At 37.7% G+C, this 17,457-nt stretch overlaps 1 protein-coding gene across 2 annotated transcripts in view; it reads right to left on the bottom strand.

Annotated features, from left to right (window-relative positions):
• LOC150097094 (acyl carrier protein, mitochondrial-like) overlaps window positions 1-14,587 on the bottom strand; it is an 86,228-nt gene extending 71,641 nt beyond the window's left edge. For both annotated transcript variants that reach the window (XM_090407316.1, XM_090407315.1), the window contains exon 1: window positions 14,386-14,587. In XM_090407316.1, coding sequence (XP_090263442.1) covers window positions 14,386-14,586 — 201 coding nt within the window. In that variant the 5' untranslated portion in view covers window position 14,587. The remainder of the gene's footprint in view (window positions 1-14,385) is intronic.
• Window positions 14,588-17,457: the final 2,870 nt, after the last annotated feature.

The raw sequence follows: 17,457 nt of genomic DNA, 5'->3' as shown, positions 1-17,457 counted from the left end.
CTCCCTATGCTTGACCCGCTAGTTTTTCAGAACACTGGAGATCAAGAGCTTCCATCTGGAGTTCGACAGGTAGATTTCCTGCTTCGACAGAAAATAGATCCTCAATCACTTTTATGCGAACTTAGTTTTCATTACTCAATGGCATTCTTTTCTGAAACTCCTCACTTAGAAGTGATATGTGCTTCTCATATTTTCCACCCACCATTGAATGATGTTCTGATGGAATATTCTGTCGACAAGCTAAGAAATGTGACATATCCCCCCTTAGCAAGTTGATTTTCAAATAAACTTAATTTCATTTTGAATTCCTTTATAAGAGACATTAACTGAAAAACAAACTTATTTTTTCTTTGAAGCTGTAAGTTAAGGTCATTCAAGTGACCCAAAATGTCACACAAGAAAAATAAATCTTGATTTCATTTTTTATCCATTAATTCTGGGAATTTTTCCATATCTTCTTGAGATTCCAAAAATTCAATGAATTCATTTTTTAGAGCGACAAAGCGTGACAAAACTTTACCATGGCTCAACCAACGTACTGGTATGGCAGATCCCCGTACTCCGCATCATTTTCTTCTAGAAACACCTGAAACATTGTGTTTCAAACCTAGAGCTCGAATATAGTTCACCAGAGTAAATACTACTTTAATCACATGATCAAACTGCAAAACCTTTGAACATAACACCTGCTGATTAATTAGGCAGTGAAATTTTGTCAATGGTTTACCTGCATACTGTTCAATAAATGTTACAACATCAACATTTTTTCCACACATAGATGGGGCACCATCAGTGCAAACTGCTACTAAATTCTTGAAATTTAAGGATAGCTTTTTGGTTACACACATCTGTACATTTTCTGCGATTTCCTTTCCTCTGTTCTTCCTTTCATTGAACACATTGGCATCTTTAATTTATAGTATAACCAAGTGGAAAAACTTCCAACATGTTCATCACCATGGCCATGCAGGACTTGTAGACCACACTTTGGACACCCATCAAAGGATAGGAAAAGGGCCACTATACTTCACTAGAGCAAATATAAATATAAAATAAATATAAATAGATAAACTATTCCTGGAATCTTCCTCTGCTATAAGAAACTATCCAAATTTGGGTGCACAAAACTGCCTGAAATCTGGGAAATGCTCATCCTCATACCATCAGCCCAACCCAACCCAATGGCCAAGCATACCTACTCTAGTCTAGGTGGTGGTACTACCTAGACTAGATTGGTAGACCTACATTTGACTTGAGGCCTACATTTGTTTCAGTCTCAATGTAGTACCTACATGCATATCAGTACAGTGTTCTCTGAGGATGCCAATTTGACTGATGACATATTCAAAGTATTAATCAAATTTTAATTAATATATCTTCTGTATTGTAATATCCTTCTTAAAAATAACATTACAAATAAATCTCATGTAATGAAATTTCCTCACATCACTAATGAATCCCAGATGCTCAATCTGATATGCTATTCTAGAAGTTAGCTTTAAGTTTAGACTTGACAACCAGAAGTATTCCTTCCTTTCTCTGATCACTACTGACAGAATATAAAATTTTAGCAACTATTTAGCAGAATCACCTGCTTAAGTCTTTTTTACCTCAGTAGCATCAATTATGATGCGATGGTACTTCTTCATTTTTAACAATTCCACTTCTTTTTCAGTGATATCCTCATGTTGATGATGAGTTAGTGGATATTTTGCTATTAATAAATATCCCACCAAGTATCAAACTGCCTGCACCTCCTTACCTAAAGATAAATCTCCTGGCATAGACGGGCTCACCACTGAATTTTATCAGTCCTTCTGGGAACAGCTTGGACCTATCCTCTACAGAGTATTTGTCGAAGCGAATACCAATGGCTTTCCACTCAATATGACAACATCAGTTATCAAACTCATTCCAAAGAAAGGAGACGCGACGAAACTAGGAAACTGGAGACCCATCTCTATCACAAACACCGACTGCAAAATTATATCCAAAGCCATTGCCAACAAACTTAAACCCGCTCTGAGCGGAATAATAAATAGGCATCAGAGCTATTCCATCCCTGGAAGATCTATCCACGAAAACTTACACCTTATAAGGGATCTCATAAGCATAGCGAACAACAACAGTGAAACAATGGGTCTTGTAACACTAGACCAAGAAAAAGCTTTCGACCGCGTTGAACACCTTTACCTCTTCAACTGCTTGAAAGCATTTGGCTTTGGCTCAGGCATCATTCACTCTATTAAAATGTTGTATGCCAAGGCACAGTTTTGCATGAAAATAAACAACAGGCTTACCATAACTGCACCATACAGCAGAGGTATTAAACAAGGCTGTCCACTCTCTGGTCCTCTTTACACAATTGCCATCGAACCCTTTTTGTGTAGACTCAGCATGCTGCTCAAAGCATGCTGCCCTAAACTTCCCTACCAAACCATAACCCTGACAGCATATGCTGATGATGTTACAATCATAGCCTGCAAAGAAGAGGACTTTCATAACATACAAATGGCATACCAACAATATCAGGCAGCCTCAGGAGCCAAACTAAACACACATAAAACCATAGGACTGTGGTGTGGCAAATGGAAAAACCGAACCGATTCCCCAATGTCTGGTACCTGGTCCACAGAGGGGAAACAAATACCTGGGGATTTACCTAGGAAACACACCCTCTTATGTGGATAAGAACTGGGAAACACTAAACAAGCGTTTCAAGCAAGTTCTAGGAAAGTGGGCAGCAATACGAGCCTCTGCCTCCACAAGAGGGAGAACAATAATCGTTAACCAAATAGCCACCAGTGTCCTTTGGCATACACTAAAGATTCTTACGCCACCAGTGCAATTCATCAAACAAATAAAGTCAACCATATATCGATTCATATGGAATAAAACAAACTGGCTTTCCTACTCCCAGCTATGTACTTCTCTCAAAGATGGAGGACAAAAGTTGGTCTCCATTGACAATAGGATAACAACGTTCCATGCTCGATTTCTCATAAATGTCCTACAACAGGAAATATCACACAAATGCACCGAGTATATTTTCACTTCTGCCACTAGAGGTCTCTCTCTCTCCACCACCTTAAGAATGACAACAGCTCAAGTGCCTGTAAATTTAACAAACTTCTACAAAGATGCCCTTCGACGATGGAAGAAGCTAAACCTCCAGCACACAGTGAAGACAGCATCCCTACCTGAAATCCTCATGGAACCCATCTTTCACAACACGATGGTAAGAAGCCCGATCACTCAGAAAGAATTTTTCTTTCCTCCATGGAGCTGGCGAAACGTGAGGATCTTGGGTGACATTCTTTCTCCAAGCCTCACCTGGCGCTTTCCAAATTCGCTCGAAAACCTAGAATATGGGAATGAGTCTGAGCAGATAGACACCGTAAAGGCCGCGTTTCAAGCCGCTATGCCTGATAGCATAACAGAAGTGGGGCTTAGCCCTCCAAACTCAGAAGTTTTGGCGCCTATCTTTCTGATAAAAACCAATAACTCATGGGAGAAACTTACACCCAGCAACACCAACAAGATCTACAGCACACTAACACAACAGTCGAACCAAAGCACTTTGTTGGAAAATCCTGCATCATCTGATCAAACACTATTTCAATGGGATCTACCATATCGCACAAGAGCCATCAAACCTGACGCAGATATTCAGTGGAGAATGTGGCATAATATATTACCCACTCCTACTATATTACGAAAATTTAACTCAAACGTCTCAGATAACTGCCTCTTCTGCTACCAATTAGGAACGGTCCGGCATATCTACATGGAATGCCCAGTCAACACTAAATTAATCAGTTTGACTCGGGAAATGGCAGCTCTTACCTGTGGTAATCTTCATACAGAAGAGGAATATTTCAATCTCGTCCATGTGGAGTCAAATAACCATTCATTCTGCAATTACCTTTTCATCACCGCAAAAGCGGTAATATACAACTTCTACCTCAGACATACAAGACCAGACAGCACAGCAACTTCACAGAGAGAGGCAACTGACCAACTCACTGCAGCCTTCCAACAAAAGGTGAGATGTCGGATCCTACAAGAGCATCACCACCATAGGGAAAACAACACCTTAGATCTTTTCCACCAAGAATGGAATCCACGGAATCAACTCCTGGCTGAGCAGGGCGACTGCATTATAATCCACTTTCCAGCATAGAAGTGACACCTTTACTCCCCCCCCCCCAAAAAAAAAAGAAAGGGGGAAGAAAGAAGGATTGTTGTGCTTAACAGTGCGAAAGTTAATCAGCTGGCACTCTCATGTTAATAGATAATATTGTGCAATAGTAACTTCTATGTTCTTCCACATTTATGTTCTTATGTTAAAATAAGATCTTATGTTATCATGTTAAAATAACTCTTAATGGCTTTAATTTATTTAAAAAAAAAAAAAAAAAATGTAATTAGCCTTATAAGTGACTTCGATGTAACATACCTCAACAAGAGTATGAGCATGTAACCTCTCTGTCTGACTGCAGAGAACCAAAAACCGGTTAATCCTGCATATAAGATATACAGGATTAACCGGTAGGATTAACAGCGCCTCCGTAGCGCAATTGGAAGAACGACAGTACATTGCGCCCTTCGATTGGAATAGGCCTAAGTTCGATTCTCGTCGCGACGGGAGGAATCTTTATCTGGTCGATTTCAATCGATGGTGAGTTAGCCGATCTCATACGGAGGTAGCAGGGTTTTTTCTCCCGGAAACTCGGGTTTTTCATCCCGCATACATACAAATTGGCCCTTCAGAACACACGCAATTTACAGACAAAAATTACTAGTTGTAGTGGTGTTGGAGGTGGGCGGTAGATGGCGTTGATTCGTAGTAGAGGTAAGGTGTAGAGACAGTTGAAGATGTCCTCCCGCGATGAGTCTTCGGACTCCTTGGAGGTATCAGGAATAATAATAATAATAATAATAATAATAAGATTGTTATGTTTACAATAAAAAAAAAAAAATAAATAAAATAATAATAATGTAATGCTCTTCTCTCCACCCTCCATTCCAGATCATTTATTTCTTAAATTGTTGTATATTTGTGTGTGTTTATATATATATGCTGTTTTATCTGCTAGATTTATAAAATGTTATAAATCTAGTTTAGTTTCTGGTTAACTATAAAGTATTTATATTTATTGTCTTTAAGCAAATCCACTGTTTGATGATTTTTAATAATATTGGTTTTTCTTTTCTTACTGATATGAATTTTTTTCTTTCTCTGCAGCCAAATAACTCAACCTTTGTTGCCATTTCTTTTTCCAACTTTAGCTTCATCAATTTTGACAATTTTGTTCAGCTTTGGTATGCCAATTAATACATAGTTCTCTACATACAGGGTGTTCGGGATAAATTTGACATATTTATAGTTAATTATATTTTTCCGTAAGTTACATGTATTAACACACACTTCTCTTCATTTAAAAGTTTGGACCCTTCTTCATTCATATACAAGATGTCAGAAAGGATGGATAGCTGGAACCCACCTGAATCATGGAAGAGAATAACTTGTATCATGATGATTCGTGCCCGCCATCAAAATAAGGATATTACGACTGCTGCCCAATGCTCCCTGAATACAGTAAAAACAATCAGGCATGAACTAGAGACTTGCAATGGTGACTACGAGGATGTAGCAAGAAGAAAGATCCCTAGCAGATGATCTGATTGCGTTCGTACAGCAGAATTCCTCGCAAATCTGCAGGAACAGGTGTTGAAGAACCCTGGCATTGGAATTCGGGCTTTGTTCGTGGAGTTGCTAACTGTAGTCAAGCCCTGGATAACAAGGGTAGCCAATGGTAGGCCGTATGTATGGCAGCAGGATTCGGCCCCTTGCCACACCTCTGGGAAAAGTCAAAAATGGTTGTCTGAAAATTTCTACGACTTCACCAGTCCAAATGTTTGGCCTCCAAACTCCCCAGACCTTAACCCCATGGATTATTTTGTATGGGGCGCAGTTGAAAAAGACACCAATCGCACTTCCAGTAATACAAAAGCCCAGTTAATGGATAAAATTAAAACAGTTTTTGCGGCCCTTCCCAGGGAGACTGTAGCATCAGCTTGTTCGAGGTTCCGAAGCAGAATTGAAGCTGTGATCGATGCTAATGGTGGTTATTTTGAGTAAATCTTGTTGATAGTATTGTAATTAACTCTGCCTGTAATGTTTTTTTGTCAATTCATTAAATTTAATAGATACAAAGAAGATTTTCTTTTTCCTTACGAAAATGTCAAATTTATCCCGAACACCCTGTATGTATATATATATATATATATATAAAATAAAGTAAAAAACTAAAAAATGAACAACCTAGTATTGTGTTTGTCCATTTAAGTTAATTTTTTTGATTATTTATTGTCTTGGATATCTGAGAATTGACTATAAATACTACAAATTTTATGATGGTGTTCCAATTTGTTTTGATTTTCAAACCAGGTTCCATTTCGATGATTTGTATTAATTATATATGGTTTACTTTTATTTATCCTCTAGAACAGAATGTTAGTTTAAGTTTATCTGAGGTTAACATGACAGGATTTGAGGTTATAGATCATTTTAATACAGCAGGAAAAGAGTGGATGAAAGTGCAAAATCTGGGATATTCCAACATTTGTGAGGAAATCTGAGAGGTGTTCAACCATAACATGTACTGAACCAGAAAAGAAGCTCGCTACTGATGACCCTCTCCATTATGTTTGAGAAGTGAAGCAAGAGCAATTGGATGAGAGTTTGTTGGCAGACTTCTGACTACCCCCCCCCCTTTTTTTTTTGATCAGATAACTTATAAACTATTCAGAATTCCTTTTCTTTCTTTCTGACAAAGTGGAGATGCTTTGCCTAGAACATCAGAGCAGAAACTGGAAAGAAAAATGATGCAAGTAGGTCATGTTACCATAATGCCCTCTGGAAGAGAGAGAGAGGGGGGGGGGACATGGATGGGCCAAAAGTTACATCCAGTTGCCTTGGGAAGAGACCAAAGGTTCAATTGCTGTCAGAATAGGGAGTGAGCTTCTTGCATGTGGCTCTTTCAAAATTGGATTCAGATTTAGTGATTTCTCCCTCTCTCAGTTGCAGGCTGCAGTTTAAGCTGCAGGTAATGCTGAAGACTGATTCTTGAACCACCTGTGATATGCTGAATTTTTTTTTTTTTTTCTTGGATGGCATTTGTTGGAAAGCCAAAGCTTAGACAGTTGTGAGTTTAAGGTGGAATGGGAGATGAATGCCTTCATTTCTGTTAAGAATTACTTCTGTTATTCAGTCTGAGCTGGTGTTCAGATCATAAGAACAGAAAGAGTAATCCAAATGGAAAGAAGTTGCAGAGGTCACCAAATTGGTATCTTTGTAATGCCAAAGGATGTAAGATTGAGAAAGGATAGGCAAAGGGCATTCTATTGTAGAGAACACTTGGATAAGGTTATAGTCTTGGATATAGTCTGAGTGAAAGGAGAAATGAGAAAGATGGAAATGAGAAAGTAGAACAGTGTATTTGAAAGTACACTAGATGTCATTATGAAATAGTCTGGTGGGTCAATGAACTATCAGTGTTGGCCCATTTGCTAACAATAAATACCTTAGTATTCCTACTAATGTGATCAGTAAAAATGAAGATGGCAAAGTCATCTGTGTTGTTGGCAGTGAAATCTCCAAGAAAGATGGCATCACTATTTCAGTATTTTGACAGCCAAAATCAAGTTTTCGAGACATAAGTGAAGAGGTGAGAGTGATTATCAGAATCTGGAAAGCATTACACATGAAGACAATGAAGTTTAGTAAGAAAGTAACCTAACCTAATCCATTCTTAGTGGAAGAATGGATTGCCAGAATTAATCGTGAATGCCCTGACAAGAAAATTTTGGGCCAGAACAGCTCAAATAGGAAGGGTAAGATCAAGATGCTGCATTCTCTAAACAAAGAATGCATATGCACTATCCTGGTGATGGAAAGAATTGTGTAGTTTGGAAATTGAGGTGGATAGTAGTTGAGGTTGTCAGCTGAAGTTCTGTGAGGAATAACAAGTTTTTGATGACCATAGGTGGTGGTACACATTTAAAATGCTGTTTAAAGTCATGAAAGTTGGTGAAATCAATACGGAAAAAATATTTTTTTGCAATTATTATTTATTTTTTTATATAAAATAAAGGAAATTTTCAATCGATGCAAATAGAAAGAGAACTAGGTGTCATCCATGGAAGTTGTGTAAGAGTGTGATTAGTGAGGGTGTGTGAACTAGATTTTTTCCTTGGAGTAGAAGAATGGATTACCAGAATTAACTGTGAATGTCCTGACAATGAATAAGTTTAAGGAGAGGTATGACAGGTACTGTGTGTATAAAGGTTAGCGTGAATTTCCCACGATGAGTTCTCTGATTCCATGAAGGTACCCACATAATAATAATAATGTGTTATAGCAAATAACATTGTGTGGTAGCAAATAGCTAGCATACAATCCTGATATTTGCTATCACTTATTCTGTCAGAATAAGTGATAGCAAATACACAGTCTTGTATTTGCTATCACTTTTGTGATGGTTTCCCCTATTCATACCACCATACTTGGGATCTCTATGCGCATGATCTGACAGAATAAATGATAACAAATAGCAATATTTTATGCTAGCTATTTGCTACCACACAATGATAGTAATTAATAAATTGATAGTAATGAATTAGGAGGCTTCCCGATTCATTACTATCAGGTTTAGCCCCACATACTATCTAGAGCAGGGGTTCCCAATCTTTTTGTTTCCTAGAGCACATTCTAAAATACTGGCAGGGTGATGGGCACCATCTATTTTTTTTTCTTTCTTATTTCAGATTTAAGTGGATAATTCGTAGTCAAAGTGGCATGCATTGTCTGGAAGTGACATTCAACATTATGTTTTTTCGGAATTGCAACGCTACCGTTGCACAACAAACAAACACAATTATCTTTAAAATTAACAAAACAACATATTTCCTCCCAGTCAGTGTTAAAATTATAGGTTCGTTGTCTTTTACTTGATTCACTCATTTTAGGATTAAAAATCAAAATATTTCAAAAATTTAAGTACAAGACACCGTTAAAATTATGCGCATATAACTAGCAACAGATAATGAACAACTTCGAATGCGCGTCTACTTTACATTGTATGCGTTTAATACTAGTCATGTGTCATTAACACATGCGTCACATAGCATGCCATGAATTGTTGCATGATGTGCACGTGATTATTTCAAACTATACAGCCCACGGTTGAACAGTGGCCGGCACACACACAAATTGGTCGACAGGTGCCATGGTGCCCACAGGCATAGGGTTGGGAACGCCTGATCTAGAGGCTGACCTGCAGCACTATTTCACTGTTGTGCCCTTGCAAAAAAGAAGATCTAAGCCTTACAGTGTATTTAATAAGTCCTTTTAGTATTTCACTTGCACTGCAATGGGAAGGGAGAGATATGGTGGTAGTGATACTCCACTGGACAATGAAAGTTACCTATCACCTACTTGTCTAGCTGGCATATCCACTAAAGAAGATATGCTTACAGGACCAATACTCACCAGATGCTAGAGTTTCATTTGTGGATAAAGGCTACGTCACCAAGGTTGTGTTGAATTAGCTTGGAGAGATTACGCATTGAACATCGCCTGACCTTTTACTCCAAAAACATTTTTGTGTGTGTCTTAAATGCTGGATGCTGAGACATTTTCTAAGTGCATCACTGAATTTATTAGTCCTGGCATTGATTTCCTACTTTTTCACAAGCGTTGTGGTATTATGGGTATTATTTAGTAACATTTTTCTTTGATTTCCTGTATTCGATTTTTGTTGGTGATATTTTGTTTTGCATTTTCTGGGATATGTTATTTGTAATTGTTTTCTTTTTAATATTTTTAAGCTTGATTTTTGTTTTTCTGAGCTAAGCAGCACCTCATGATTCATAAAGGCTATAGTAAGTGATCAGTATTGCTGCTGTTCATTGTATACTTTGTTTCTTTTCTAAGAAAGGCAAATTTGTGATGATGCTCTCAAGTTTACACCACCAAGCATCTATTGATCAGCCCACGGGCATCAAAAGAAAACAAATTACGACATATGAGATGAAAATAAATGCGGATGTTGTGTAGTAAATATGGTGTGGAAAGACATTCAAGACAGTGGCCACTAACATTGTTTTACCTTTATTCAACATTAACGGTATAAATGAATTTATTATGATGAAAGAAAATCCAAAGATATATGTCTACAAAAATAGTAAGAAAAAAGCTATTTGTAAAACTTGATAATATCACGTAATGAAGAGCATACAAAGATCATAGAGCGAAATGAAAGCTTGACAAGCACAAAATTCAAAGCAATTAGACAAACTGAATAGACCATATATGCACTTCCAAAAGAGTTTGTTGACGCTACTATAACAGTAATGAAACAAAGTATTTTTACAAAAACAAAAAATGCAAGAAATTCTTTTGCACGTTTTTGAGTTTGAAGATTTCATGGCATTTCAGCTGGGTCTAATGTTTTATGCTGATTGTGCCCCTATGCCTTTAAAGACCTGAGTTTGATCCTTGATCATATGTCATCTTTATATGGGTTTTTTTCAACTGAAGATGAATTAGCTGATCTCATGTAGAATTAGCAGGTTATTTTAGGTTTCTTTTTTTTTTTTTTTTACATTAAACTGTTTTTTTTTTTTTTTTTTTTTTTCATAAAGCAAATCAGCCAGAAAATTCACACAATTTATAGATAAAAAATACTCTTGTAGACAATAAATGACATTATATATTGATGGTGGAAATGGAGTCAGACTCCTTGGAGGTGTCACATAATATTCAAGAATATGTAAGCAAAACTAAATTATGATGGTATGACCATATAAAAAAATTGACTGATTTGAAGCAATAATAGTAGAGGGGGGAGGGGATCAGATATAGACAGTTTGATGTAGTTGCCTACACTTTAAAAGATGGAAAAGTAAAAACTGGTCATACTAGAGACCCCTCCCCCCCTAAAAAAAAAAAAAAACAGTCCAATCTGGAAGAAATTTGTTCATAAGGTTGTTGTTATTATTATTATTTATACAGATGCTATGGAGTCAAAAGACTCACTGTGGGAACTATCCATTAACACAATACCTATCATACATCTTCTTAAACTTATTTACTATTAAGGTGCTCACCACTACCTCTGGCAATCCATTCCATTCATTCACTACTCTGCAAGTAAAGAACCTAGTCTGCAGACCCCCTAATAACCACACTCTTAGACAACTTCCAAGTGCAACCCCTTGTTTTCTCGCTACTCACCATACACTGAAAAATTTCTTTTGTGTCAATCTCATAGGATCCTTTGAGTAACTTATAACTTTCTAACATATCCTCTCTCCTCTGCATGTCAGCTACACTCTGAAACCCACATGCCTTCAATTTCTGAGAGGGAACATTTCACAGACTGTCAGAAGCTTGGTCACTTGTCTCTGAATCCTCTCCTGATCCCCATGAAACCCAGGTGACCAAATCTGTGCACAGTAGTCAACATGTGGCTCAATCATAGCCTTATAAAGAGGGATAATAACTCCCTATCTTTACAGGTCAATATGTTCATTCAGCATCCAAATAATCCTCAGCTATTTTTCCAACTTTTTCAATGTCCTCTGATTTTTTTTTTTTTTAAAGAAAAAAGTGCATTACCTTACATTTTACATTAAATTGACATTCTAATAATTCTAGTTCAGGGGTAGTTCTGGTAACAAAATACAGTATCGACGATCATAATAATATTATTGTTATTTGTTACACCTCCAAGGAGTCCAAAGATTCATCACGGGAGGACACCAACTTATATATTTAAGGAGAAAGATATACATAACTATATATTTAAGGAGAACGGTGACCGGCAGGCACATGAACGGTATAAAGCGCAGGCCAGAAGGGTAACGAGTGTGGTAAGAAAAGCAAAAAAGGATTACGAAAGAACATTGGCCATTCAGGCTAAAGAGAATCCTAAAGAGTTTTTTTTCGATATGTTGCAAGTAAAAGGAAAAATGTATATGGCAGAATGATTTTAAAGAATGCTGATAGTAGCGAGGTAACTGAATCAGCTGATATAGTTGAGTTACTGAGTGAGCACTTTGCAAGAATATATCATACAGGTGGTGGTTTCTGACATTGCAGAAACGAATGAACCAGTAGATTATACAGGAATTGCGGTGAATGAAGTGGAGGTGAGAAGTCTATTGCATAACCTCAATGTCAATACATCTGTGGGATTGGATGGTATACCAGCTCGTGTCGTACGAGAAGCGGCTAAAGAACTGTCAGTACCCTTGACCATTTTATTTAATTTGAGTCTAGGGTCTGGGTTAGTCCTGAGGGGGTGGAAAGAGGGGAAAATAGTTCCACTGCATAAAGGTGGTTCCAAGACTGTTGTTGTAAATTACCGACCGATTAGCATATCAGGAATCATTGTCAAGGTCTTAGAGAAATTAGTCAAGGAAAGAATACAGGATTGGATAGATGAAAATGGGATATTGTATGGGGGACAACATGGTTTTGTGAAGGGTAGATCATGCCTCAGTAACTTGCTCACGTTTTATAACACAGCAGGGACTGAACTGGATAAGGGTAATTTGTTTACAGTGATTCTACTGGACCTTGCCAAGGCCTTTGACAGGATACCACATGGAACTCTAATCAGTAAACTAGAGCAGATGGGGATGGATATAGGGTTGGTGAGATGGATAGGAGGGTGGTTGATGGAGAGATACCAGAGAGTGGTTTATGCAGGAGTGGAGTCTAAAAGATGGCTTGTGACTAGTGGTGTGCCGCAGGACTCTGTTCTTGGACCACTGCTTTTCAATTTGTTCATCAATGATATAGGTAAGGATCTGAGAGGAAGTGTTTCACTTGTTTGCTGATGATGCAAAGTTGGGAAGAGCAATTGTGAGTGCACAAGATGTCAAAATTTTACAGGATGATTTGGATAGTTTGAAAAATGGAAAAATGGATGTCAATTTAATGTGGCAAAGTGTAAGGTTATGCACTTTGGGGTGAAAAGAATAGCAGCAGTATATCACATTGGTGGAACCGTACTCCAGGAGATTGATGAGGCCAGGGGTTTGTGAGTGTTGGTGGATAGGGAATTGAAGTTTAGGGGGCACATTGCAAAAGTGGCTAAATCAGCTCATCAAATCACTTGGCTTCTGAAAAATACTTTAACATGCAGAGACAAACAAGTTGTTGTTCCTCTGTATCGAGCCTTGATAAGACCCCATCTGGACTACTGTGCCCAGTTATGGGCACCAGGGTTTCTTTGTGATGGGAAGGAAGTGGAGAGGATCCAGAGACGAGTGACCAAGATGACAGCAGGTCTGTGGAATGAACCTTATGAGAATATGTTGAAGATTTGTGGGTTACAGAAAGTGGTCGATAGGCGGAAGAGGGGTGATATGATTGAGACATTCAAATTACTGAAGGGTTTCTATAAGATTAATCCAGAAGATATTTTTGAAAATAGGACTGGTGGTGGGAGGTCTAGGGGCCATGCATGTTGTTAACAAGGGTGTTAGAGCTAGGTTTTTTACTTGGAGAGTGGTGAATGAGTGGAATAAGCTGCCAGAGTTTGTTGTGGGTGCTACGACCGTCAATGAGTTCAAGGCATGATAGATACTGTGTGAATGTCGAATAGTTGTTCTTGACATGATGTTAGGGCCTCTCTCGATGAGTCTGTCGACTCCTTGGAGTTGCCCGGAATAATAATAATAACAACATAACCGTCTCCACCAATACACCGAACCTCTACTACCAACCATCTCCATCAACGCCATCCACCGCAACTAGTATTGTTCTGAAGGGCCGATTTGTCCGTATGCAGGACGAAAAACCGGAGTTTCCGGGAGAAAATACTCTGCTAATTCCGTATGAGATCGGTTAACTTACCTTCGATTGGAAAAGTCTACATAAAGATTCCTCCCGTCACGACGAGAATCGAGTATTTGGTATATACCAAATTATACGAGTATTTGGTATATACCAAAAAACTTTTGTAATATAGCAATTTATGATATAATACACTGGTGTCCTTAATACATTTCACAAAGTTATCCCACGTGTATTCAAAGGTAGTAACAGTTCAAGGTTATGGCATTTAAAAAGAACCACGGTCATCGAGAGGTCAAATTTCACTTCTAAATATAAAGACGGCATTTAATTTTGAACGAACAATTCGCACGTAAAATTCTTTTTAAAATGGCAGCTTAATGAGTTAATTACACCTAAAATATCCTGCATAAACTATGAAAAAAAAATATACTGAAAAAGAAACTTTTTTTTTCAGAAAACTTACGATAATTACTTCGCAAGTTTAGTACAACAGAAATACCAATACTTACTTCTTTTCGTGAACTTACATAAGAACTACACTTAAATAAATCTCCTTTAATGTTACAGACATAACATTTAAATCTTACGAAGCTATTTCTCAGTACCAACTGCGGTGCATAACAATACAAGGCCGGCCTTAAAGAATTTCTTATACATGTTTTGCTTGAGAGTAACGATCTGCCAACCACACTCACAACCATTCCTGCCATTGTGCTTAAGCAAGTAGACTAGTGGTGCCACCTTTCTGAATAATACAAAAATTTTGTATAAAAGAAAAAAATAAAAAATAAAAATAAAAATACAGCTCTCCATACAAGAAACTTAAGCGCAAAATACCGTTAATTTACAGCTGATTGAAGAAAAGTACGAAGTTGTCAAGATCTAAGTTCAAGGGATAGGCTAACTTGATATCGTCGATGAACCTCATTCAACATTTCGTTTTTGTCGAAATACTGACCAAAGCTGATGCTGGAACTGTTCCATTAAAAGATTTGCATGCAATGGTGAAACAGGATAGATTCATTCTCTTAAAAAAATCAAAACAAAGAAATAATAACAACAAAAACTATTGGAAATTTTTAGAATTGCTGTTTACAAACTATTGTGAATAACAAAATCAAAATCTATCCAGCAATTTTCGTTCATCGTAGGTAACCGTCTCTACCTTCTTCCCTTTTTGTGAAAAGGGTAGACAGCTTTAATCGTCATCGATAGTGAGTTCACGGCCACTGATTATTTTGAAGACGTCGAAATAAAAGTACAACAGAAAACTGCCACCATCTTGTAATCCTAAATCGCAATCGTGGTTAAAAGAGGTTTAAAAAAATAATAAAAGCTTAAGTTTTACAGAAACGGCCTGTGTAGTTCAGTGGAAGTGGCGCTTGCGACCTCTGCGTTTGGCCGCTCAAAGTTAGACCTAGGTTCTAGTCTAGTCGCTGACTGGAGGAACTTTTTCTAAGCCTATCTTCGACAGGTTCCCGAGTTAATCGATCTCTTGCACGGGCAAGCAGGTTTTTCCTCTCTCGGAAACTCGGGTTTTCGCGCGGTAAACTCAAGAAAATCGACCGTAGAACCCACATTATTTCAGACAGTAACATATCTTGTTAGGGTTAGGTACCAAGAGATGGCAGCACTTGTTTGCTAGCCTCTTCATCAGTGGCTTCTATAATTGGCTATAGACATGGGTCAGCTATCTCTGATTGGCTATCGGTGGAGACTGAACTGCCCACACAGTCCAAAAGCTAGATAGGGTATAAGGGACTCGCCTACTCCCTATTAGGGAACAAAAGGCGTTAGCTGATTTTTATTTTATAAGTTTTACAGAAGGTCAAACCTACTCTATTACTTCTCCTAAGAAAAAAACTCAAGGTCACTAATTCCAAATCACTAAAATAAATAAACTGAAAGAACTATTAGAAACCGGAACTAAGATAAATGGAATTGATATTAACTGGCTACGGTTTGGGGATGATATAGCAGTTTTAGCTGATAACGAAAATAAACTGAAAGCCACCCTAACAGAGGTGGAAGAAATCTTCACACAGTACAGCCTAAAAATTAATTATAAGAAAACAAAATTATTAATTACAAGTAAAGCAAATCCAATGAAAATAAACCTGGAAATAAATAATAACCCATATAACAGGTGTCCTCTTTTAAATATCTTGGAAGTCCTATCACAGAAGATGGAAGAAACCAATCAGATATTAAAGCACGAATAATCCTAGCCAAAAAAAGCATTCTATAACAGAAGGAACATTTTTACCAGTAAAGGACTTAGCATCCAGTTCAAAAAAAGGCTAGTGAAAACATACATATGGAGCATTGTATTATAGGGTTGTGAGGCCTGGACTCTAACAAAACAAGACATGAAAATATTGGAGGCATTTGAAATTTGGTGCTGGAGAAAGATGATGAAAAGTAGTTGGACAGAAAAGAAAAGTAATAAAGAAGTTCTGAATATAGCTCACGAAGAGTGGTCATTAATGAAACACATCAATAAAAGAAGAAAAAGTCTAATTGGACACCATTTGAGGCATGGGGGACTGATTACAGAAATAATGGAGGGGACTGTAGAAGGAAAGTGGCCATGAGGGAGACCTAGAATTTCATATATAAATAACATAATGATGCTAACTGGCGCTAAGAGTTATGAAGAGATAAAAAGGAAGTCACAAGACAGATGTTGTGATGTGCTGCTATATTTACCAATTTTCGGATTGATTCACCAAAGAAGAGAAAATCGATAATAGAATACACCTACGAGGAGTTTCCAAAAGTAAGCTAACACATTTCTTCTTAATAATGATGAAATTGAATGAGATAAAACATGGTAGACGGACAAATCCCTTAATACGTTTAAAAAGGCAGCCTTGCAGCGTGGCGCTAATGTCTTCTCACAATTAACTCCAGTTCAAGATGGCGGCTACCGTGCGAGTGTGGTCCAAAACAGGTGGCCGTGAAGTTATTTCTTTTTTGCAAGCGAAAGGGACTTCCCCAAGTGACATTCACCATGAATTGGTTACTGTGTAAGGTAAAAAGGTGATGTTGAAGAAGAAGGTTTTTTTTATGCAATGAATTTAAAGCGGTCTGTGGTAACATGGAAGATGCCACGATGAAGGCATGCCTTCATCGAGCAAGACATAAGACAACATTTCACGTATTAAGGATATCGTTCTTGAAGACCGGCGAGTGAACTGCGTGAAATTGAACAAGTGATGAACTTGAGTAATTCTGCCATTTACGAAATTGTTCACGATGTCCTTGGCTTTCAAAAGGCGTGCTCCCACTGAGTGCCCCGATAATTGTCAGAAGAGCACAAGGCAACACGCATGGGCATATGACTGGAGAATCTGTTGCAATACAGCAAAAAAGGAGAGATTTTCTCTCTCTCACCTAGTCGCAGAGACGAAACGTGTGTTTATTACTTTACTCTAGAGACCACACAAGACTCCATGACATGGACACATCCAAAATTTCCTGTGCGTAAAAAGTTTAATCCTACCAACTGTCCAAAACGTTATGGCCACAGTGTCAAGGAGTTCTGTTCATGGACTTCTTGCCAAAGGGAAGAATAATCA

This window comes from Typopeltis vanoorti, chromosome 17 (assembly GCF_054136105.1).
Source record: "Typopeltis vanoorti isolate ZY-2024b chromosome 17, IOZ_Tvanoo_1.0, whole genome shotgun sequence".
NCBI classification, from domain to species: Eukaryota; Metazoa; Arthropoda; class Arachnida; order Uropygi; family Thelyphonidae; genus Typopeltis; species Typopeltis vanoorti.
This window is presented reverse-complemented; position numbering and strand designations above follow the sequence as displayed.